General features: G+C 43.7%; 1 protein-coding gene across 2 annotated transcripts in view; it reads left to right on the top strand.

The window, feature by feature from the left end:
* Positions 1–8,464: 8,464 nt before the first annotated feature.
* BEND2 (BEN domain containing 2) overlaps positions 8,465–24,371 on the top strand; it is a 58,219-nt gene continuing 42,312 nt past the window's right edge. For both annotated transcript variants that reach the window (XM_026449795.1, XM_023198930.1), the window contains exons 1-5: positions 8,465–8,489; positions 10,331–10,543; positions 13,131–13,265; positions 14,343–14,458; positions 20,435–20,849. In XM_026449795.1, the coding sequence (XP_026305580.1) occupies positions 8,465–8,489; positions 10,331–10,543; positions 13,131–13,265; positions 14,343–14,458; positions 20,435–20,849 (904 nt within the window). The remainder of the gene's footprint in view (positions 8,490–10,330; positions 10,544–13,130; positions 13,266–14,342; positions 14,459–20,434; positions 20,850–24,371) is intronic.

Raw genomic sequence — 24,371 nt, 5'->3', positions numbered from 1 at the left:
GTTTTAGTAGGGTCCATACCTACCCGTGATGTGTTTCCTTCCCTTCTCTCATTGTCTTGTTTGATTCTGACCCTTACTGAATATTAGACCCATCCTTCTCCTCTCGGCCACCCTTGTGAAGCTGCCCTGGCCATTTCTTGGATGCTTCGGCATGTCCAGCTTCCTCCTGAATTCAGGCCCCGCCCTTGCAGTGGCTCTTCCTGGGTTCCTCTGCTCCCAGGTGTTGGGGCTTCTTCCTCTTTGGACCATTCACGTCTCAGTTCCAATGTGGCCACTCAGAGAAGTCTTCTGTGACTGTCCCTCTTGGCACGTCCTCCCTTCCTTGTCATCTCCTTTTACTTTCTTCACAGTGCTCCACGCCTCCGGAAAGTATTTTGTTCATTTCTGTTTTCCCTCCCCTTGCTGACCAGAAGGTCAAGGTCAAGGCCTGGTGTGTGCGGCTGCCCGCTCTGTCCCCGCCTCACGATTGTGCTTGGCACCCTGGAGGTGATCAGTGAGGATGTGTCCAATGAAGAAGTGAATTCCAGGAGTCAAGACACAGCTCAGCAGGAGTGGCCACGCACGCTGAAATCCACGGGACCCCAAGGCAGAGGAAAGCTGGGAGGAGCCAGAGGATTTGGACAGCAGAAAGCCGGCAGTCAGCTATGGCTAACTGCGCTTGCAGGACCCAGGAGGCGGAAGGTGGTGGAAGGAGGGAGGGCCGGGGGTGTGGGTTCAGGGAGGAAAAGAAACGCGAGAATTTGAGTGGCCGGAGAAGAAAACACTCGGCAGCAAGCGTGTGAGGCACGCCTTGGGCCAGGGGCTTGGCCCTCCTTCCGGGAGGGCTGGTCCTGCTGTCGTGTTGCCGTCGTGGGAGGGAGCTGGGGCTCCTGGCCTATAGACAGGGCTTGACTTCAGTCACCAGGAGCCGCTGTCTACACGCAAGACAGGCGCAAGGAGCTCAGGTTGGCAGGGGGGTGTTTAGAGGACACCGTGCCCTGAGGCAGGTTGAGAGGCGGGAGGACTGCTCTGGTGGGATTCGCAGGTGAGGACCACGGGCTCAGGGAAAGGGCTGGGGAGCTTGATCTCCTGGTGCAGCAGAGGGGCTGGAGAGAGCAGTGAAAATGGAGACCATCAGAGACAGCCCTTGGGCCACGGGGCCGGGGTCCAACCGCAGTTGGCGTCATTCCGCAGGGGGAGGAGTCGTGGAGCCTGGAGGGGAGGTACGGAGGCTTCTCAAGCCATCCTCGGGGGGTGCCAGGGCCACGGGGCCACAGAGAGCAGGGGCCCAGCACTGGAAGCCAGGGAGGCGCGAGTCCAGGACAGGGTGCCCCTTGGGTGAAGGCAACACACGGGCTCCTGTACCAACACGTGCGCGGGTCACCAAACCCACACCAAGTCAGAAATTCCAGTGCACGCAGACGGTCTACCAGTTCCTGCTGAGGGTCTGCGGAGGGCCTATGGGGGCTGCCTGTTCTCAGGGCCGGCTCCTGCTGGCTTGGCCCTATCCAAGGAGGCCCCTCCATGGCGCTTTCCTTGCCTCTCCTTCGGGGCCCCTTCTCCGTCCAAGAGCCTCAGAGCCTTTCAGAAAGGGATTGGAGAGGGAAAGACCTGCCCAAGGCGCTCAGGGCTGGACCCTCTGCCTGTGTGGCTTCGTCACAGAGCTCAGGCAATCCGAGTCTGTTTTCTCCTTGGTCCAAGGAGGATCGCCCCTCCCCTGACAGTTCAGGGAGGTCAAGAAGGGGAAGTGCCTCATCCCAAAGGGTGCCCACTCTGTCTCTGCCTGTCTTCCTGCCTTTCCCGTCCCCAGGCTCCTGCTACTCCCTTTCCTACAGCCTGGCCACGGCTCACCCCGCCACACACACAGTGGAACTGTAGCCCTAGCAAACCTTACTATTAAGGAAGACTTTAAATTCCTTCTCCAAATTCTTTTGAGCTTGGATTCTGGACAGCTGAGCAGGGCCTGGAGCAGGAAGGACCTTGGGTAGGCTTTGAATGAGATCCCAGGAGCTGTGGGAATCAACTGAAGGGTGATCAATGGCAGGAGGCCACACAATCAGATCCATATGCTGGGAGCTCTGGAGCTCTCAGCCAACAGGAGCTGACCATCTGCTCTGCGCACTACCTGGGATATGCATCCCAACCGCGTATTTTCCTTGGGGTCCACTCGAAAAATTTCTTCCTGCCTTTTCCTGGGCTGTGCTTAGAAGAGCAAGCATCCCTCTGAAAGTAGTCCGAGTTGTTGGGTTAATGACCGCGAGTGAAGCCAACTCCCGTTCTCTTTAAAACGATAGAGTAAGGTACTTTCAAGCTTGCCTGAGGTCTGAGAAGCTGAGCTTTCTGCAGTGCTCTTAGCTCAAAAGGCGTCTTCCCTGTTTGCTTTCTCAGCATGAAAACGTCAAGATGCAGAATCCAGAAAGGTCGCTGGAGCCTGGCCCTCTGCGATCTGGATTCGAGGCTGCAGACTCTCTGTTGAACTGGGCGAGGGGGAGGGCAGAGCGCGCTGGGGCCCAGCCTCCTGGGGCCCTGAAGGGGTGGGATGGTGCAGGCCAGTCCCCCCACCCAAACGCAGGCGCAGGAAGAAGCCACATGGGATTTGCTTCCCCACCAGGAGCTAGGTGAGTGAGAGGTGAGCCCTGGAGTCATGCACCTGGTGACGATCAGCATGGGCTGATGGGGTCAGAGGAGGTGACAGCTCAAGTTGTGCCTAATTAGGAGGCCTCCTCCAGCTGGAGGTGCTTCCACATTCTACCACCCCTGGGGCACACCTAAGACCCTGTTAGCCACCCCTCACCCCCCTTCTCCCCCGGGAGGCTGAGTGCTAGACTCAGCATGGGAGACAGGGTGAAGTTCTCAGGCAAATTTTACTCTACTAAGGTCACCGTTTTGTAGGTGACACAGAAATGGTGAGGTGCTAGCCTGTCACTCTGTCCCGTGCTCAGCCTGTCTTCCCCTTTTCATCACCATCTCAGCCCCATCCGTCTTCCTCTCTCCCTCCTCTCTTTTTCTCTCTGACACACACACGCACACACACACAGACCCGTGTCTGTGCCCATGAACACATGGGATCCAGCTTTCACAACTGATGGCCAGAGCTCGGTGCTGCTCTGCAGCTCCTCCGGGCCTTTCCCTGTCCTTACAAAGAACACACCCTCTGATGGTTAATATTGAGTTTCAACCTGATTGGATTGAAGGATGCACAGTATTGTCCCTGGGTGTGTCTGTGAGGGTGTTGCCAAGGAGATTAACATTTGAGTCAGTGGACTGGGAGAGGCAGACCCACCCTCAATCTGGGTGGGCACCATCTAATCAGCTGCCAGTACGGCTAGGATAAAAGCAGGTGGAAGAGCGTGGAAGGACTAGACTGACTTAGTCTTCTGGCCTACATCTTTCTCCCATGGTGGATGCTTCCTGCCCTCAAACATCAGACTCCAAGTTCTTAAGCTTTTGGACTCTTGGACCTTCGACCACAGACTGAAGGCTGCACTGCTGGCTTCCTTCCTTTTGAGCTTTTGGGACTCGGACTGGCTTCCTTGCTCCTCAGCTTGCAGATGGTCTATTGTGGGACTTTACCTTGTGATCATGTAAGTCAATCCTCCTTAATAAACTCCCCTTTATATATACATCTATCCTATTAGTTCTGTCCCTCTGGAGAACCCTGAGTAATACACACTCCTTTGTCACACCTGCCCTTAGGGCCAAAAACCCACTGCAGACACTGGGGTCAGCAAAGCTGCAGGCTCTCAGGGCCTCATGAAAGCATGGCATTGCATGCCTTGGCCAGGCCACCGGAGCTGTGTCCGGGGCTTCAAGCCACGGGTGATGACCACTGTGCCTGGTGAGATGGAACCCCCCCGGGTGGCAGGAATTTGAATGGAGTGGAGTGGAAACAAGTGGAGAGTGGCGCCTTGGGCAGCTGGACACTGCTCTGTGGCCATATTGTCCCGTCTCGTGTCCTGTGGGCTGCATTTAAGTCAACTCTCCCTCTCTTCTTGCAGGCCCAGCAGGCAGGGCACGGCCTGCTTGCTTCCCCTGCAAATCAACCGGGTTGATGCTAGGAACCTGCCCCTGCCCCTAGTTGGGATTACAGGTGCCTGCCACCATGCCTGGCTAATTTTTTTGTATTTTTAGTAGAGACGGAGTTTCACCATGTTGGCCAGACTGATCTTGAACTCCTGACCTGAAGTGATTCACCTGCCACACGTAGATTTATTACAGCCCAATTCACAATTACAAAGATATGGAACCAACCTAAGTGCCCATTGACCGATGAGTGGATAAAGAAAATGTGGTATATATACACCATGGAATACTACTCAGCCATAAAAAGGAATGAAATATTGTCTTTTGTGGCAACTTGGACAGAGCTGGAGGCCATTATTGTAAGTGAAGTAACTCAGGAATGGAAAACCACTTACTGCATGTTCTCACTTACAAGTGGGAGCTAAGCTATGGGTATACAAAGGCATGCAGAGTGGCATAATGGACATTGGACACTCAGAAGAAGGAGAGTGGGAGGATGGTGTGGAATTAAAAAAACTGCAGTGGCTCACACCTGTAATCCCAGCACTTTGGGATGCTGAGGCAGGCAGATCACCAGAGGTTAGGAGTTCGAAACCAGCCTGGCCAACACAGTGAAACCCTGTCTCTACTAAAAATACAAAAAAAAAAAAAAAAAAAAAAAAAAAAAAAAAAAGCCAAACGTGGTAGTCCTGTAACCTGTAGTCCCATCTACTCGGGAGGCTGAGGCAGGAGAGTCGCTTGAACCCGGGAGGCAGAGGTTGCAGTAAGCCGACATTGTGCTACTGTACTCCAGCCTGGGTGACAGAGTGAGAGTCTGTAGATTGGGTACAGTGTACACTACTTGGGTGATGGATGCAGTAACATCTCAGAATTCACCACTATATATTTCATCCCTGTAACAAAAAACCACTTGTACCCCAAAAGCTATTGAAATAAAAAACATTTAAAAAATTATATCTTTGAAAATAAATAAATAAAATAAATAATTCTTTGTAGAAATAAGTTACCATTACCTTTGCAAGAGAGAATGTTTGCTTGCTTTATGCAGGCACCTGGGAGTGCTAAATTCGCAGGTGACATGAGGCTGATCTAGAGACCACATGGTTAGTTTTTGGTTACTTTTACTCTGAAGATTTGTCTCTTTGTGGTCCCAGTTTGAGGTGGGAGGTGGTTTACAAACTCTCCTTTGGTGGGTCCCAGATTCCGACTTTTGTCCCTCAGTCCCACAAAACCACCCAACATGTAGCTCAGCCTCCTTTGGCCTCTTCTGTATCAGCAAATGTCCAAGAACAAAAGCAATGCTCTCAGTTTCTCACACCTATCTAGGTTTCGGGTCTTTCTCAGATCTTAGCTCAGAAATTGTTAACTTTATGATATTCTTTAATGGTGTGTGTGTGTGTGTGTGTGTGTGTGTGTGTGTGTGTGTGTATATATATATATATATATATATAGACAGAGTCTTGCTCTGTTACCCAGGCTGGAGTGCTGTTTCGCAATCTTGGCTCACTGCCACCTCCACCTCCCAGGTTCAAGCGATTCCCTGCCTCAGCCTCCCGAGTAGCTGGGACTACAGGCACCCTCCACCACGCCTGGCTAATTTTTGTATTTTTAGTAGAGACCAGGTTTCACCATCTTGGCCAGGCTGGTCTTGAATTCCCGACCTCGTGATCCACCTGCCTCGGCCTCCCAAAGTGCTGGGATTACAGGCTTTAGCCACCGCGCCCGGCCTGATGCTATAATATTTAAAAAAACATTGCATTCAGTTTTTTTTTTTTTAGTTGTCTTTCAGAAGATGTTCACCAGTCCACAATTACAGGCTGCGGAACTCCACATTGCTGTGACTGTACTGGCTGTTGACAGAAATACCTGCTCTGTGGCTGCTGTGGTCCAGCTTGCACCTGGGAACAGACAGCTTTGCAACATCTCCTCCCACTTCTTCCGTGGCTGGGAAGCCTCCCTTGCCTGCTGGTCTTCCCTGCTCAGGTTAATGTAGCTTAGGTAGGACAGGAAATGGAAAGTCAGTCTCAGGCGTGACAATAGGAAAGTGTTTCTTCCCTCCCTCCCACCTCCCTCTGTGGAGAAGAGGCATCAGGCAAATGAATAGAGAGGACTGACCAGAAATTAAACTGAAGGGGATTACTGAATATCTGTTGACTATTCAATTACAGTCCATGAACAAACCTTGTGTACCTATTGAGTACTGTGTGCTAGAAGGAAATCCCACAAGTTGGGTGCATCCCTCCAGGTCCAATATGAAGAGAAATACCATGCAGTAATTTGAACAGGGAAAGTTTAATGTAAAGAATTATTGGTTGGGTGTGGTGTCTCATGTCTGTAATCCCAACACTTTGGGAGGCTGAGGCGGGAGGATCATTGAACCCAGGAGTTTGAGACCAGCCTGGGCAACATAGGGAGACCCCCATCTCAACAAAAAAATTTAAAATTAACTGGGCATGGTGGTGCATGCCTGTAGTCGCAGCTACTCAGGAGGCTGAGGTGGGAGGATTGCTTGAACCCGGGAGATCCAGGCTGCAGTGAGACATGATCGAGTCACTGCACTCCAGCCTGGATGACAGAGCCAGACCCTGTCTCAGAAAAAAAAAAAAGAAAGAAAAAATATTAAGTATAAAAGAGGACTGCAGTAATGAGAGATTTAGCTAATAATAAAACTCTAAAATATTCTTTACAAATTACAGCTATAAGAAACAGGCACTACCCTTAGGGTTGAGACACGGTGTCTAAGACTCAATGAATGGCTTGCACTGGTGGACTTCACTGTAAATCTATTCTCTGGAATTTGCTGGAAGCCCAACCTTGTAACTTGACGAATTTGCTGGAAATATATCCTCTATAAAGTACTGGAAATCTGCCTTCTCCTGCAGGAGAAAGCTACACTTTGCATCAATGTCCTCAGAGAGCACAGGTCAACCAGGAGGCAAAAAAAACCCTTTCCTCCTATGGTCTCCTTTTAGCACCTTCTACTGCCAAAGGCTTAAACTGTGTTACTGGCAAAGGGAAAAATGCTTAAAGGGCCCACATCCACTTTCACAGAGTCGGCAAAAGTGGGTGAAGTTGGAGGTGAGAGGTAACACATTGGTAACCAGCACAATGTATCCATTTCAGCCCTTGGTTTCTCTATGCATCCTCCTACACATATGTACACTCTGGTACGATAGCAAAACAACTCTGTGTTTCTACCTAACAATATACACCTTTGCTTCTCACAAGTAAAGAAATTCTTACCCTTCCCCCAAATGAGGAGACCCACAGTCCCAAGAGTCATTGTATAACTGACACAGTGAAGAAATGGATCCCAAATTCCAGGCACCAGGTTCTTTATATTTTATAACATTAATTCTTAGAATCTTGTGAGGGAGGTGGTGTTCAAATATAAATAAGACATGGTGCTGTCCTCCAGGAACTTAGGAGAGAGGCATGTTGATGAGGATTTATAATATCAGGCAAAGTAATTTAAATACTAATAGGGACGTGAAGATTACCTGCTGTAGGATCCTTCTTACCAGGGGGCTATCGGAAAGTGTCCTGATGGAGGTATTATTTGAACAGATGTAGTACCGAGACAGGTTTTGAAAGGTGTGAAGACAATAGTAAAGACATGGAATCAATCCAGGTGCCCATCAATGGTGGACTGAATAAAGAAAATGTGTTACATATACACCATGGAATACTATGCAGTCATAACAAAGAACAAAACCATGTCCTTTGCAGCAGCATGTACACAGCTGGAGGCCTTTCTCCTAAGTGAATTAACACAGAAACAGAAAACCACATACCGAATCTTCTCACTTGTAAGTAGGAGCTTAAATATCCGGTACACAGGGACAGAAAGATGGGAACAATAGGCTGCAGACTATTAGAGGGGGCAGGAAGGAGGGGAGGGGAGGGGTTGCTAAGTATTAGGGGCACATTTTCAAAGTCGGCTTGTTTTCGGATTTGTTCCCAAAGCCGGCACCGGATGTGAGGAAGCAACCCAGAAAACACTAGAAAGTCTGAACGCAATTCTCTTACATTGGACTTTTTTTTTTTTTTTTATGATGTGCTTTTTGGGACGAGCAGAATTACACTGTTGGCTCCCAGTTCATTCTCTCTCTCTCTCTCTCTCCATCTGTATCTATATCTACATATATTCACACACATATATAGTACAAATATATATATATACACATACATGTATATATTTTTGTAAAAAGGACACTTTAAGAAAATAGGTCAAAAGTGGGGGTGGGGGGCGAGGCCCTTTGACCCCCCCAGGAGTCACGTGCTACTGCGCAGCCGCAGAGACGTGGTCCAGGCTCCTGCCCGCGCCTCATTGTGCCTCGGACAACGAGTGTACGTAGTAACCACGCAGTTACCACGCAGTTACCAAGGAGTTACCACACAGCCGCGGCACAGACGTAGGCCTCAGGTCTCGGGCCTCAGAGCTAGACCCCGCAATCTCACAATGTCTGAGGGGACCGAGGAACAGGGTAAGGTGACCTCCCCTCAACTGGCCCACTAACTTGGGCCTCAAGTTCTCTCAGAGTCTGGACGGCACCCACTTAGGCGGCCATTCAGGGGCGGCAGGATTGGCTACTCTTCGGCCCGGGCGTGTTGGGGGGCGGCCTCTGAGTATCGGCCATCTGGCGCCGATTGCTCAGCGCGCCGGTGGGAAATTTGGCCTGGTGGACAGAGATGGCCCAGAGTTCAGGTCGTCTCAGGGGCTCAAGATGTCCCTGAGACGTGAGGTTATCCTGAGGTTCATGGCGTCCCCGTGGCTCTTGGTGGCTCGGGGTTGAGGTGACTCGGGCTTGTGACTCGGGCTTGTGCCCGAGTGTGTAAAGAGGCTGGGCCTGGTTGCCCTCCGGCCCGCGGTTCTCTCCGAAGCCTCAAGTGTTCAGGAAACAATGTAGGCGGTCGCGACGCTGGAGGGCAGCAGGTCTTCTTTCCTTCCTTCCTTTTTTGTTTGAGACAAGGTCTCGTTTTGTCGCCCAGGCTGGAGTGCAGTGGCGGGATCCTGGCTCACTGCAACCTCAGCTCCCGGGTGCAAGCCATCTCACCTCAGCCTCCCGAGTAACTGGGACTACCGGCGCATGCCACCACGCATGGCTAATTTTTGTGTTATTATTATCATTATTATTTTTTGGTAGAGACGGAATTTTGCCATGTTGCCCAGGTTGGTCTCGAACTTCTGAGCTCAAGCGATCTGCCCCACTTGGCCTCCCAAAGTACTGGGATTACAGGCATTCGCTACTGCGCCCTGCTTGAGAACACACTTCTTATTGGCAATATACCATTCCAGCTCAGGGAAATACCATAATTTATTTAAGCTTTTGTTTATTTAATACTTTGGTTTAGATAATTAAGTGGTTTCTAATGTTATATATTTTTTTCCATGAAGACTATTAAGTAGACTTCAGAGTGACTCTTAAAAAAAACACACTTTTTATGGGTGAGAAAACAGAGGCAAAAGAGTCAATTTATCTAGCCCAATGGTCATACCTCTGGATAATTACAGAGCCTGAATTGGAACCTTCATTCTGTGATTCCTAATTTAGTACCATTTTCAAATCATCACATGCCCCTCACACTAGCTAATTATTTTATTCTCCTGCATTAGTCTTTTTGAAATAAAAAGAATAAATCCAAGTTATGATATAGTTTAAATGTGATCTCTGAGTAAATACTTCAAGCTTAAATGTGTTCTTTTTCAGGCCAGCTTTAAGAAATAAAGCTTATTTTGATCTTAGACATTTTGCATAATGTGTTTTCGTGTTCATTAAAATGGTTTACTGAGTTGATATTTCACATCTGGTATATTTGTGGTTACCTATTTCACATTTTGTGAGATTCAGATTTAATTCATTTCATAACAACATTTACTTTTGCACTTTATTTCTGCATTATCAGTCATCATAGACACTAATATTAGTTTTTAGAGAACAAGTTTAGAACATCATGGTCACCACAAGTATGTCTACTTAACACCAGTTGCATCATTTAAGTTAAAAGGATATCATTGAACACTGTGGCATGGGCCAGCTGGCCACATTTCTTAAATGAGAAGAAATTTATTGCTCTACGAAATTGGAAGTACTAGAGATAGTAGTCTATGTGTGTATACGCATACATATGTATATACATACTTCAAAACTTCCTACTATTGGTTCATTAGCTAACTTGTAATGATTACAGATATAAAAATACATAATACAAATTTTCAGCTAAAATATGTTTTTTAAACAGTCTATAACTTTATAAGGTAGCTTCCTCAAGAAACTGTTTATTTAATGTGGTATTGAATCTAATCTTTCTCTTTGCTTATTCTTAGATTTTTTTATTGTAACTGTTGACGACAGTGATGATAACAATGATTGCAGTATTGAGATAGTGAAAGATTCTGAAACAGCAGATAATTCCACTGATGACATAGCAAATGATTTCACTTATGACACAGCAGAGAATCCCACTGATGACACAGCGACAGAACCAAATTTTCCAGGCGGCAGTGATGACCATCACCGTCCACTCCAAATGTCGTATGGTAATTTTGTTAAATTTCCTCCTTGGCAAAATTTTGCTCTCTGGTCCCCATTTCCAGTAAATTGCTCAAATATTCCTGTAACCTTTACAATAATTAGTTATGACCAGAGGGCTTAGCTTCGTGGCAATACCACAATGTTTACTTCTGCTTGCGTTTTCCCTTCACTTAACCTTTGCCATGTCTCCTTTGTTCTGTGTAAGACAGTCCCAGGAAGCATTGGGGAGAATATATTCTCTTTGAACAATTATTTATATCTGGCAACTATAATTATAACAATTTGGTGGCAATGCAAAAGAAAAAAGCTAAAACTGAACTTCTAGGAATAACAGCTTGAGTCAAGAGTCCATGGAGCAGGTGGCATGATTATCTATGTAGAAAGTCTCAAAGAATCAACAAAAATCTCCTGGAAGGCATAAGTGATTATAGCAAGGTTGCAGGAAACAGGTTAATATACAAAACTTAATCACTGTACTACATGCCAACAATAAACAATTGGAATTTGAAATTTACATTAGCGTCCAAGACCCCATGGAAAGTGGAGTCCTGCAACCAGAACTGCTATAGCCCACTGGTCCTTTGAATGGCTCTCTAGGAAATGTGAGACCCTCCACATCCTCACTTGTACAGAGAGTCATGAGACGTTAATTCCTTGGAATATTTCTTCCTTAGCTATATGACAATTTATTCTTTACCCTTTGCTTAGAGAATTTGATTTTCTTCTCTTCAAAACATGGAAATGTTATTGCTTATGTTGGAGACTGGTACATTTTTTCTGTAAGGGGCCAGATAGTAAATATTTTAGGCTTCACAGGCCATAAGGTCTCTGCTTTAAGTATTTAACTCTGCCTTTATAGCATGAAAGCAGCTGATATGTAAACAGATGGTTGTGGCTGTGTTTCAATAAAACTTTATGGTCGTTGAAATTTGAATTTCCTATAATTTTTCCATTTCATGAAATATTCTCCCCCCCCCATAATTTAGAAATGTAAAAAAACTCCATAACATCTTAGCTTATGAGCTATACAAAAGCAGGTGGCAAAGCGGATTTGGTCCACAGGTTATGGTTTGCTGATCCCTGATCTGATACCAAAAAAGCAGTTTGATACCACTTATCTGTTTGGGTTTTAAAACTATGAGCAGGGCTAGCAGGATACTTCTTTAGTGTGTTATAGAACATTTGATATCATGGAGACAGAAAGTAGAATAGAGGTTACCAGGGACTGAGGTGAGGGGGAGTGTAATGGGTACAGAGTGTATGTTGGGGATGATAGAAATATTTTGGATATAGATAGTGATGATCATTATACAAGTCTCTGAATATATTTAATGCCACTGAATTGTATATTTACAAATGATTAAAATGATAAATGTTTGCCTTTCAATGTATACACATCATTATATCAAAATAGTGAAAAATTAGAAGCCATATAAATGTCCCACAGTGGAAAACAGATAACAGAACCTCTGGACAACCATAAAATGGAATATTATGCAGGCATTTAAAAATATTTTAAAAATTATAAATGACACACAAAATTGCTTAAAAAATATATGAGTAAGATAAATAAATGTATTTAAAGGTTACAATATTTATTGCTGATGGATTGCTTTCTCTTTTTATTTAGATTCTGAATTATTTATAATGATCTGAATTTTTTAGGTGAACTTTTTTTTTTTTTTTTTGAGATGGAGTCTCTCTCTGTCACCCAGGTTGGAGTGCAGTGGTGTGATCTCGGCTCACTGCAATCTCTGCCTCCTGGGCTCAAGCGATTCTTCTGCCTCAGCCTCCCGAGTAGCTGGGATTACAGACATGCACCACCACACCCAGCTAATTTTTGTATTTTTAATAGAGAGGGGATTTTACATTGTTGGCCAGGCTGGTCTTGAACTCCTGGCCTCAAGCGATCTGCCCGCCTCAGCCCCCCAAAGTGCTGGGATTACAAGCATGAGCCAGCATGCCCGGCCATAGGTGAACTTTTTATGGAAGTTATATGACATGCAAAATATGCACACATCATAAATATACAGCTTAAATAATTTTCAAACTAATACATGCATATAACCAGAACCCATACCAAGAAATATAAGGTTATGAGCTCCCTAGAATCTTATCCACCCCGTTTCAGTCACTACTCTTCTTTGTAAGGTAACCACTATCCTGACTTCTCCTACCATAGATTACTTTTTTCTGTTTTTGAGTTTTATACCAATTGAATCATATGCTATACTCTCTTTTATATCTGGCTTTTTTTTTTAGAAACAGGGTCCTGCCGTGTTGCCCATGCTGTACTTGAACTCCTGGGCTCAATTGATCCTCCTGCCTCAGCTCCTGTGTAGCGGGAACTATAGGCACGTGCCACCACACCCGGCTTGTGTCTGGCTTTTTTTTACTTCTTGCTATGTGCTGCAATAGTTGGATTATTCTCATTGCTGTGTAGTTCCTTTGTTTGAATACATCAGAATTTAATTACTTATAGCTTGTATTATAGTCAGAAAAAACAGCTTAAAAAATAAAATTTGGTTGAAGCTACAGCTCAACTTGGAGGTATCTTACTGTATCTTATTATTATTATATTTTTTGAGACAGGGTCTCACTCTGTCACCCAGGCTGGAGTGCAGTGGCACGATCACAGCTCACTGCAGCTTCAACCTCTTGAGCTCAAGCAATTCTCCCACCTCAGCCTTCCCAGTAGCTGGGATGACAGGTGCATGCCACCATGCCAGCTAATATTTAAAAAATTTTTAGTAGAGATATCTTGCTGTGTTGCCCAGGCTGGTCTCCAACTCTTGAGCTCAAGTGATCCTCCTGCCTCAGCCTCCTAAAATGTTGGGATTACAGATGTGAGCCACTGGGTCCAGCCTGGAGGTATTTTATAACTTGATATTTCTATATAACTTTAGTCTGTGTTTATCTAACTTGAGAGTTCTCCCATTTTCTTTATCCCCTTTTGATTTCTCTCTTTTGGGTCCTTGGTCATTAGGATCTCCACTATAGAATGAAAGGGAAAAGGAAAGAGATGAAACCTGAATCCCTTAATTGTGCCTCTCATTACTGCCCTGGCTCAGAAAGGTTTAAGTGAAGTAGCTCTTTCATTAAAGTGTCCCTCCCAGTCACTGTGATGCAGGCTTTCAATGCAAATCTCTAGTACAAGATATAATCCAATACTGTTGCGGCCAGTGTCTTCTAGTTCCGTAGTTAAGTGACTCAGAGCCATAACCAGACCTTCCTAATTCTAGATTGTTTGGCTTACATTTCACATCCATTTATTTAGGATTAATATAAACTTTAATAAGGCAATCCTAACTTGAAAGCTGAAATGGCCCTTAGAGATCATCTCAACTGATGTTAACCTGGCAGATGAGGAGGTGGTGTCTCTAGTGGTCTGTCCAGCCCACATAGTGGTGGGGGTCTGATCTAGAATAGATTCCTGGCTTACAGTTTGGACACAATGCCGTCTCCTTACTCAAGGGCCTTTTGGGGCTTCTTTACAAAAGCAGTTAGCCCTTGCATTCTCTTGTTCATTTGTTTCCAGCATTTACTGTGTAGGCTTTAAGTTACTAAGCAGTTACTTCACAGTTTGCAATTGCATTTGATTTGATTCTTATTCCTAGTTACGGGTAATATAGCCCTTCAGTTTTAAAAGAGTTACTCTAAATTGGTCATGGAAGAATTCTTGTTTTGTCACTCTAAAATTCAACCCAAAGTCCAATTCAGTTTGAGTTAGCATTCTGAGAACATATCTGTATTAAGGTTATTAAGAGAGTAGTGTATGAAATAACTTTTTTATGCATTGCTTCACAGTAGCCCATGGTGACCAAACCATTTCACAGATCAAATGCCCAGTACATTTAAGAAGATACAGTTACAACTCAGAAGTGGATTTGCCAAAAAGAGGAAGATTATCTACTCCAGAGGTAGATATTATGGTTTGTTTATTAAAGTGAAAATCTCTCTTTGTTCTTTTCATTCTGCTGTATTTCTTTTTAAGAAATGGAGTTGAATTTCATGCAGTCAAATGCACAAATCAGTGAGTTTTGAAAAATGTGTATACTTACAACCCATGAAGATAATAAACATTTTGGCCGGGCGTGGTGGCTCACACCTGTAATCCCAGCACTTTGGGAGGCCAAGGCAGGTAGATCACCTGAGGTCAGGAGTTTGAGACCAGCCTGGTCAACATGGTGAAACCCCATCTCTACTAAAAATACAAAAAAATTAGCTGGGCGTGGTGGCGCATGCCTGCAATCCTAGCTACTCGGGAGGCTGAGGCAGAAGAATCACTTGAACCTGGGAGGCAGAGGTTGCAGTGAGCCGAGATTGTGCCACTGCACTCCAGCCTGGGTGACAGAACAATACTCTGTCTCAAAAAAAAAAAAAAAAAAAAAAAAAAAAAAAAAGATGGTAATGAACATTTTCATCACCCTAGAAAGTGACCTGGGACCTCTTCCCAGTAAGTCCCCATCTCCCTCCTGGGACCTCTTCCCAGTAAGTCCCCATCTCCCTTAACTTTCGGGGAAATACATTTTGATGTTTTTTTCCATCCTAGATGAGTTTTGCCTGTTCTAGAACTTCACATAAATAGAATTGTGCAGTATGTACTGTTTTGGGTCATAGTCATTTTTCCTTAGAATAATGTTTTGGAGATTTGTTTCATAGTATTAATATTACATTCCTGTTCGTTGCTGAGTGGTATTCTGTCATATGAATACTCATAATCTGCTTACCCATTTTTTTTTTTTCCCTCTGAGACAGAGTCTCGCTCTTTCATCCAGGCTGGAGTGCAGTGACACCATCTTGGCTCACTGCAACCTCCACCTCCCGGGTTCAAGCGATTCTCCTACCTCAGCTTCCTGACTAGTTGGAATTAAAGGCGCCCGCCACCGCATTTGGCTAATTTTTGTATTTTTAGTAGAGACGGTGTTTCACCATGTTGGCCAGGCTGGTGTCAAACTCCTGACCTCAGGTGATCTGCCTGCCTCAGCTTCCCAAAGCTCTGGGATTACAGGCATGAGCCACCGCACCCGGCCTATCCATTCTTTTGATGAACATTTGGGTTGTTTGCAGTTTTGGGCTATTAGGAGTAAAGTGACTATGAGCACACTTATGGCAGTCTCTTTGTGAACCTATGTTTACACTTAATTTGGGTAAATACCTGGGAGTGGAAGTATTAGGTAATGGGGTAATTGAAAGTTTATGAGAAATTGCCAGCTTTTCTAAGTGGTCGTACTGTTTTACATTACCACTATATTCTCCTGTGCTTTTTGATCTCTGAAGTTGAATAAAATAGATTATTAAACTATATATAATTTGGCTTAACAGAAACTGTATTTGTTTACCTACATAAGGATGTGGATATCAGTGCCACGTAAGTAGTGTAGGCAATTCTTAACTTCTGTCAGCCTCAATATTTTCATTTTTGGGGATAATGCTAATTATCTGCCCAGTGTCATGGTTTTGTACATAATTATCTGAAAGCACTTTGGAAAGCATGAAGCACTATACAAGCGTAAGATGGTAATATTGTGTTTACAATTACTAATATCTATTATAATTTGATATAATTTTGGCTGTCTAATACGTTTGTGATGCTGGGCTAATTCAGTTAATTTTTTATTATGTATTTTGAAACAAAGAAGTAGATAACTACTTGGTATGTTTATGTTAAAATTATTTTTATGGCCCACAATTCATCCTTAGAATAATTTTTCAGAAATATAATGGTTATGTACTGTTTGGTTACTTATTTATACCCTGCCTTACTCCAAAAAATATTTTAAGATGATTTACAGATTAATTTATCAAGAAAAATAGGTGGTTAAGTGTTTCCTGTCTTGTCCACAGAGTGTCACTGTTGGTTTATTTGAAAATCAAAAGCCATTTAACATTTGGTTCTTTGTTCATGGTTAGAAACACTTGCTTTTAAAGCAGTTCTGGTGCTAGAAGCTCGTCTATCTACCACAAAGTATATAAATGGTTAAGCTTGATGAAAATGGTGTCTTAAGTGTAGCTGGATTAAAGAGAACACAATTCTGCAAATATATCTTTTCCTGTAGTTGTAGGATTTGCAATGGGCAAAGGTCCTTTGATATCACAAATAGGCCTTAGGTGCTTCTTGAAAATGAAATAGAAGTCCTGAACTTTTCTTTCTTTCATATTTGCTTTTGGTTTATTAATAAATTTTCCTTAGACAGTAACATGAATACTTGATTGTGAAGAAGATGGGGAAGTATCATTAATGAGTGTATACCAGACTTTGAATCTTTATATTATATTAAATGCTCATTGCCAAATATATTCCAAGAAAGCAATTTGGATTCTTTTTCAGTCTTCGTATACACTGTAGAATTACTCTGAACTCAGGCTTAAGGAAATAGCTCTCTCTCCTGAATCTGTATGCTTCTTTTCATTAGACAATGAGCTCTGAAGCATTTTGTTTCCTTCTTTTCCTTGTAAGAATCACCATGTTGGTAAAGATGTGATTACCGGGGATTTTGTGAGTTATAAGCCAGAGGTAATGAAGGTTTATTAGAAAAAAAAAATGTTTCTTACCGTGTATAATGTTTCTTGAATGGAATGAGCTAAAACATTTTGGAAAGTGAAATTGTTTGGGCATTTATCATGATCATGGGGGAGAACAGAAGTGGAGTGCTTCCAAGGGACACATGCAGTCTTGGGGGGAAGTGGGTACAGAGGCGAGCTGGGAAGGTAGGGAGCAGGTTCTCCCCAGCCTGCCTCCCCTGCACTGCTAGACCAGGGTCCCCCTCGGCAAGCCTGCACACTGGGGTGGGAGGCAGTATCTGTGGGAGGAGGTGCCTAGGGCCACGGTCAGCCTGAAATGGCCCCAATGGCTCCTCTCCATTGCTCCTAAGGAGTTGGCTCTTTCCTCCCCTGCCCATTCTAGATCGCAGGGGCGGCGCTGCAGCATGCCTTTTTCTTTCATCCCCGTTCCCTCTTGAGTCCACCTCCGTCCTGCTTAGCTGGGAGCAGAGGAGGACCCCCTCTGTTGGCAGTCCCCGGCCTATCTCAGCTCCCTAGTCCTGCCTCTTCACTCCTGGAGACAGTGGAGCGCCTGGGGCAGTCCTCTCCTCCAACTCCTCATATCTGTCCCCACAGCCAACCAACTGCCCCCATCCCCACCCTTCTTCTGACCCCTTCCCGACCATTCTAGTGGCCAGGGCTGACACCCTTGCTGCTTTCTGCATCTAGTCCCCTCCCCGAACTCAGAGCTGCCCCCCATTGGGCGTCCCTCTCTCTCTCCTCTGGCTCTAGACCCTGTCCCTCCTTCCCCTCTACAAGTTCTCCCACAGCTTGGAGAAGCCACTTCTCTTGCCTCCCATCCCTCCTTTCCTGTCATCCTCACTCTCTCCTTCCCATGACAGCCTCGCTCCTGGAATGTCATTGATACTCGCTGTCTTCACATCTGGCTTCCTGTTTTTCTCTCTAGGTATTTTTGAATCTGCTGTTTCTCCTACCCTGTAAACCCTTCCATGTATCCTCACCTGGCGAGCACCTTCTCATGTTTTAATTCTCACCTCAGACCTCACCTCCTCTGAAAAGCTCTCCATGACTGCAGCGTGGGTTAGGCCCACTCTTCTGTGCATGCTTAGCCTCCTGTTCCCACCTGTGTCATGGTGCTGGTAATAACAATAGTAACAGGAAGAGACCACTGAGCACTGTTGGACCGGGCATAGTGTAGTGTTGTTACTGTTAATATTAACCTAATACTATAGCAAGGTTCTTGTCCTCAAGAGAACCCTGAGAGAGATTTTCATTCCGATTCCCTACATGAGGACACTGAAGCACAGAGAGGTTAAGTAACTTGCCCAGGGTCACACAGCCAATAAGTGGCTGGACTCTAGTATTTGACCCCAACCATGTTCCCCTAGAGCCTGCACTATTTACCTCATTGCCATAGCCCAGTGGTTCTCACTGGGAGCATCAGAATCAACTGGGGGCTTGTGAAAACATAGACCACTGTTGCCACTCTCAGAGTTTCTGACTCCAGAGGTCTGGGGTACAGCCTGAAATTTGGCATTTCTAATGAGCTTCAGGTGCTGTTGATGCTGTTGGTCTGTGGACCACTTTGCAAACCACTGTTCCAGGTTGCTAATCACTTTGTTTATTGGAATCCTCTCTTTACTTGTCTCTCTCCCAGCTGAGATGGCAGTTCCTCTAGGACAGCTTTTTTTTGACAGGGTCTCATTCCGTTGCCCAGGCAGGAGTGCAATGGTGCAATCATGGCTCACTGTATCCTCAACTTCCCAGGCTCAGGTGATTCTCCCACCTCAGGCTCCCAAGTATCTGGGACTACAGGTGCATGCCACCATGCCTGGCTACCTTTTTGTATTTTTTTTTTTTCTGGAGATGGAGTTTGTTGTTGTTGTTGTTGTTTTTGTTAGAGATGGAGTTCTGCCATATTGCTCAGGCTGGTCTCGAACTTCTGAGCTCAAGTGATCTGCCTGTCTTGGCCTCCCAAAGTGCTGGGATTACAGGCATGAGCCACCGTGCCCGGCTAGGAGCTTTCTTTCAGTCCATGTTTCCAACACATAGCAAAGTAGTTCTGCCAGGTGGTAGGCCGTCAATAAAGGTTTAGTTGAATGAATGAATGAGGAAATGTTTCTGGCCCTTTGTTTAAGTGTATTTTTTTTTTTTTTTTTTTTTTGCCCAAAGTTTCTGTGTATTTCAAGAGGAATTCTCAGATTTTTATCAGTCATATATGCTTGATTGGCACGTAGGGGATGTGTACTCAATGGTTTTGTAAGATTAGTTGTTGACTGTATGATTTTAAAATGTTTGAAGCCAAAAGTCACATCTGTTATATTTGGCTCACTGTTCTTTCTGGAATGGAACACTCACTCTCTGTATATAATATAGACTTCATATTTGTACATAGCTGAACATATATGTTACATATGAACATTATAAAGTGAGTCTTTGGCCTTTTATCAGATTTGAGGATTTCTTTTGTAAAATAGCACCTTCCTTGATGTGCAGTGTCTTCATCATCAATGTGCTGGTGTAGAGGCATAGCGGCACTTTCATTTGCTGGCATTAGAGCAGCCTTAGTGCCTGCACGGGGTAGAGCATCAGAGGGGGTGTTGGGGCTCCTGAGCTCAGCCTGCTGGCTTTGTGTCACCTACAGCCAGGCCTCGAATAGGAGCAAGACATTTCTGATGGCTTGAGAACTTTTGTTGTGTCTAGCAGTTAACGTTTGACTTAATGGCGTTTTCACATATGTTATTTTTCTTTTGAAATGTGAACTACTATTTTTTAAGTATAATAGAATGTAGAAGATCTTATTGAAAATACCACTATGCAAGTTGACCATCTTTGTGGAGCTGTTTCAGAACTGCAGTGTTCTTGGGAGCAACCACCTTTGATAAAATGTGTGTTACAAAAACGTTTTTACAACTTTGATAAACCTCTAGCTCCTAAAGACACCAATCAGTTAGAACTGATAGAGAACTAGTAACTCTGAGATTAGCAAGGCTTTTCTCTACTTACTTTAATAGCAGATGGGGGACTAAAAGTCCCTTGGAAGAATGCTGAAGTTTAGGTCTGACAGATTACAACATTTAGTATTTTTATGTTAGTAATTATCATGTATAAAATGCAGGGTTGAAGAAGAATAAAAATCATATGATCAAAGTACAGCATTTATCCTTAACAATGGAAAATGATGTTGCAAGGAAAATACATAGGAATGTTTTTTTTTTAATCAACTTTTAAAGCCTCATTTTAAGTTACAGTTGATTGATACTGGGTTGGTGTCATTTTAGAGGTCGTCTGGATTTACACAAAAAAGTTTTGATTGTATGTCTCATGGAAAAATTGAAGTCTAGGAACCGAAGAAAATAACTTTACTCATTCTGTTCTCTTACCCTGGATAGGTACAGTCTAGCATACCACCACCAGCAGAAAGGCAGGAAACCCATGCCTGGGCCAGCCCTGCTGTAACATCTCTTGAGTCAGCGGCATGTCCTGAACTGCAGGAAGAATACCTCAGTGAGAGTTCATCATATCCCAGAATTGTCTCCTCACGTTCATTACAGCCGTATGTCGCACAAGGTGGCTCATTTCCTTGTTTCGGTATGCCATGTAACTTTATCAGTGGAGGTGCTGAAAGTACCCATGCTGTCATCTCATTTGCCAATCCTACTACAGCAGTACCTATGGCAGGTCTGTCACGAGGAGAATCCAGTCTGGCAAATAACCCTGGTGTGGTGAATTACTCTGCTCTACTGGAAAATGAAAATGTGGGCCCAGATAAAGCCTCGTCATCTTTCTGCATCCATCCCAATTTGGGTGACTTTGAAATGATGCATATTATAGATAGCATTCTTCAATCTAGATTTTAAAACACCCTTCATGCAAATTAGTGTTAGCTGTTTTTTAGATTAAAAGTTTTAGCTTGAAATCATTATAAATTCATATGTAGTTGTAAGAAATAATACAGAGAGATACCCTTTCCCCAATTTTCCCCAGTGGTAACATCTCATAAGGCTGTAGTTTGTATTCATTTGTGTGTCTGACTTTCGGCTTTTTTAAAAACAATTTTATCACTTGAGAAAGTTTATATGTTCCTATCATAGTCAAGATACAGAACGGTTCTATCACCAGAAAGTATGCTTGTATTGCCCTTCTATAACCAAACCCATCCTCCTTTTCCTTTCCCCACTTACCTATTCCTAACCCTTGGCAAGTGTGATCTCTTCTCCATCTCTATAATTTTATCACTTAATTGAATGCATATAGTATGTAACCTTTTGGTATTGTTTTTTTTTTTCACTCAACATAATCCCCTGGAGACTCAACCAAGTTGTGTGTTTCAGTAGTTCCTTTATTGCCAAGTACTATTCCATGGTATAGGTGTACCATGGTTTAACCATTCATCTATTGAAGGAAACTATTTTTTCAGTTTTTGACTATTAGGAGTAAGTCTGCTATGAAAATTCATATACAAGTTTTTGTGTAAATGGAAGTTTTCATTTCTCTGACATGATTACCCAAGAGTACAACTGCTGTTTATATATTAATTGCATGTTTAGGTTTTTTTAAAAAACAAATCTTTATTGATATATTAATGTCTTGGTCTGTTTGTGTTGCTGTAACAAAATACCATAGACTGGGTGATTGAAAAAGAACAGAAATGTAATTTCTCACAGCTCCGGAGGCTGGGAAGTTCAAGAGCAAGGTGCCAGCCAGTTCTTCTGTCTGGTGAGGGCTGCATCCCCTGCAAGAGATGAGCACTGTGTCCTCACATGGCAGAAGGTAGAAGGGCAAGATTTCAAAATGCTGTGTGAAGCCTCTTTTTTTTTTAAAATTATTATACTTTAAGTTCTAGGGTACATGTGCATAACGTGCAGGTTTGTTACATATGTATACTTGTGCCATGTTGGTGTGCTGCACCCATCAACTCGTCAGCACCCATCAACTCGTCATTTACATCAGGTATAACTCCCAATGCAATCCCTCCCCCCTCCCCCCTCCCCATGATAGGCCCCGGTGTGTGATGTTTGCCTTCCCGAGTCTAAGTGATCTCATTGTTCAGTTCCCACCTATGAGTGAGAACATGCGGTGTTTGGTTTTCTGTTCTTGCGATAGTTTGCTGAGAATGATGGTTTCCAGCTTCATCCATGTCCCTACAAAGGACACAAACTCATCCTTTTTTATGGCTGCATAGTATTCCATGATGTATATGTGCCACATTTTCTTAATCCAGTCTGTCACTGATGGACATTTGGGTTGATTCCAAGTCTTTGCTATTGTGAATAGTACTGCAATAAACATACATGTGCATGTGTCTTTATAGCAGCATGATTTAGAATCCTTTGGGTATATACCCAGTAATGGGATGGCTGGGTCATATGGTACTTCTAGTTCTAGATCCTTGAGGAATCGCCATACTGTTTTCCATAATGGTTGAACTAGTTTACAATCCCACTAACAGTGTAAAAGTGTCCCTATTTCTCCACATCCTCTCCAGCACCTGTTGTTTCCTGACTTTTTAATGATTGCCATTCTAACTGGTGTGAGATGGTATCTCATTGTGGTTTTGATTTGCATTTCTCTGATGGCCAGTGATGATGAGTATTTTTTCATGTGTCTGTTGGCTGTATGAATGTCTTCTTTTGAGAAATGTCTGTTCATATCCTTTCCCCACTTTTGGATGGGGTTGTTTGTTTTTTTCTTGTATATTTGTTTGAGTTCTTTGTAGATTCTGGAAATTAGCCCTTTGTCAGATGAGTAGATTGCAAAAATTTTCTCCCATTCTGTAGGTTGCCTGTTCACTCTGATGGTAGTCTCTTTTGCTGTGCAGAAGCTCTTTAGTTTAATTAGATCCCATTTGTCAATTTTGGCTTTTGTTGCCATTGCTTTTGGTGTTTTAGACATGAAGTCCTTGCCCATGCCTATGTCCTGAATGGTATTACCTAGGTTTTCTTCTAGGGTTTTTAAGGTATTAGGTCTAACATTTAAATCTCTAATCCATCTTGAATTAATTTTTGTATAAGGAGTAAGGAAAGGATCCAGTTTCAGCTTTCTACTTATGGCTAGCCAATATTCCCAGCACCATTTATTAAACAGGGAATCCTTTCCCCATTTCTTGTTTTTGTCAGGTTTGTCAAAGATCAGATGGCTGTAGATGTGTGGTATTATTTCTGAGGACTCTGTTCTATTCCATTGGTCTACATCTCTGTTTTGGTACCAGTACCATGCTGTTTTGGTTACTGTAGCCTTGTAGTATAGTTTGAAGTCAGGTAGCGTGATGCCTCCAGCTTTGTTCTTTTGACTTAGGATTGTCTTGGCAATGCAGGCTCTATTTTGATTCCATATGAACTTTAAAGCAGTTTTTTTCCAATTCTGTGAAGAAACTCATTGGTAGCTTGATGGGGATGGCATTGAATCTATAAATAACCTTGGGCAGTATGGTCATTTTCACGATATTGATTCTTCCTATCCATGAGCAGGGTATGCTCTTCCATTTGTTTGTGTCCTCTTTTATTTCACTGAGCAGTGGTTTGTAGTTCTCCTTGAAGAGGTCCTTTACATCTGTTGTAAGCTGGATTCCTAGGTATTTTATTCTCTTTGAAGCAATTGTGAATGGAAGTTCATTCATGATTTGGCTTTCTGTTTGTCTGTTACTGGTGTATAAGAATGCTTGTGATTTTTGCACATTAATTTTGTATCCTGAGACTTTGCTGAAGTTGCTTATCAGCTTAAGGAGATTTTGGGCTGAGACGATGGGGTTTTCTAAATATACAATCATGTCATCTGCAAACAGGGACAATTTGACTTCTTCTTTTCCTAACTGAATACCCTTGATTTCTTTCTCTTGCCTGATTGCCCTAGCCAGAACTTCCAACACTATGTTGAATAGGAGTGGTGAGAGAGGGCATCCCTGTCTTGTGCCAGTTTTCAAAGGGAATTTTTCCAGTTTTTGCCCATTCAGTATGATATTAGCTGTGGGTTTGTCATAAATAGCTCTTATTATTTTGAGGTACGTTCCATCAATACCGAATTTATTGAGCGTTTTTAGCATGAAGGGCTGTTGAATTTTGTCAAAAGCCTTTTCTGCATCTATTGAGATAATCATGTGGTTCTTGTCTTTGGTTCTGTTTATATGCTGGATTACGTTTATTGATTTGCGAATGTTGAACCAGCCTTGCATCCCAGGGATGAAGCCCACTTGATCATGGTGGATAAGCTTTTTGATGTGCTGCTGAATCCGGTTTGCCAGTATTTTATTGAGGATTTTTGCATCGATGTTCATGAGGGAGATTGGTCTAAAATTCTCTTTTTTTGTTGTGTCTCTGCCAGGCTTTGGTA

This window comes from Piliocolobus tephrosceles, chromosome Y, assembly GCF_002776525.5.
Source record: "Piliocolobus tephrosceles isolate RC106 chromosome Y, ASM277652v3, whole genome shotgun sequence".
NCBI classification, from domain to species: domain Eukaryota; kingdom Metazoa; phylum Chordata; class Mammalia; order Primates; family Cercopithecidae; genus Piliocolobus; species Piliocolobus tephrosceles.
Note: the sequence above shows the minus strand (reverse complement) of the source record. Positions and strands in the feature narration are given on the sequence as shown.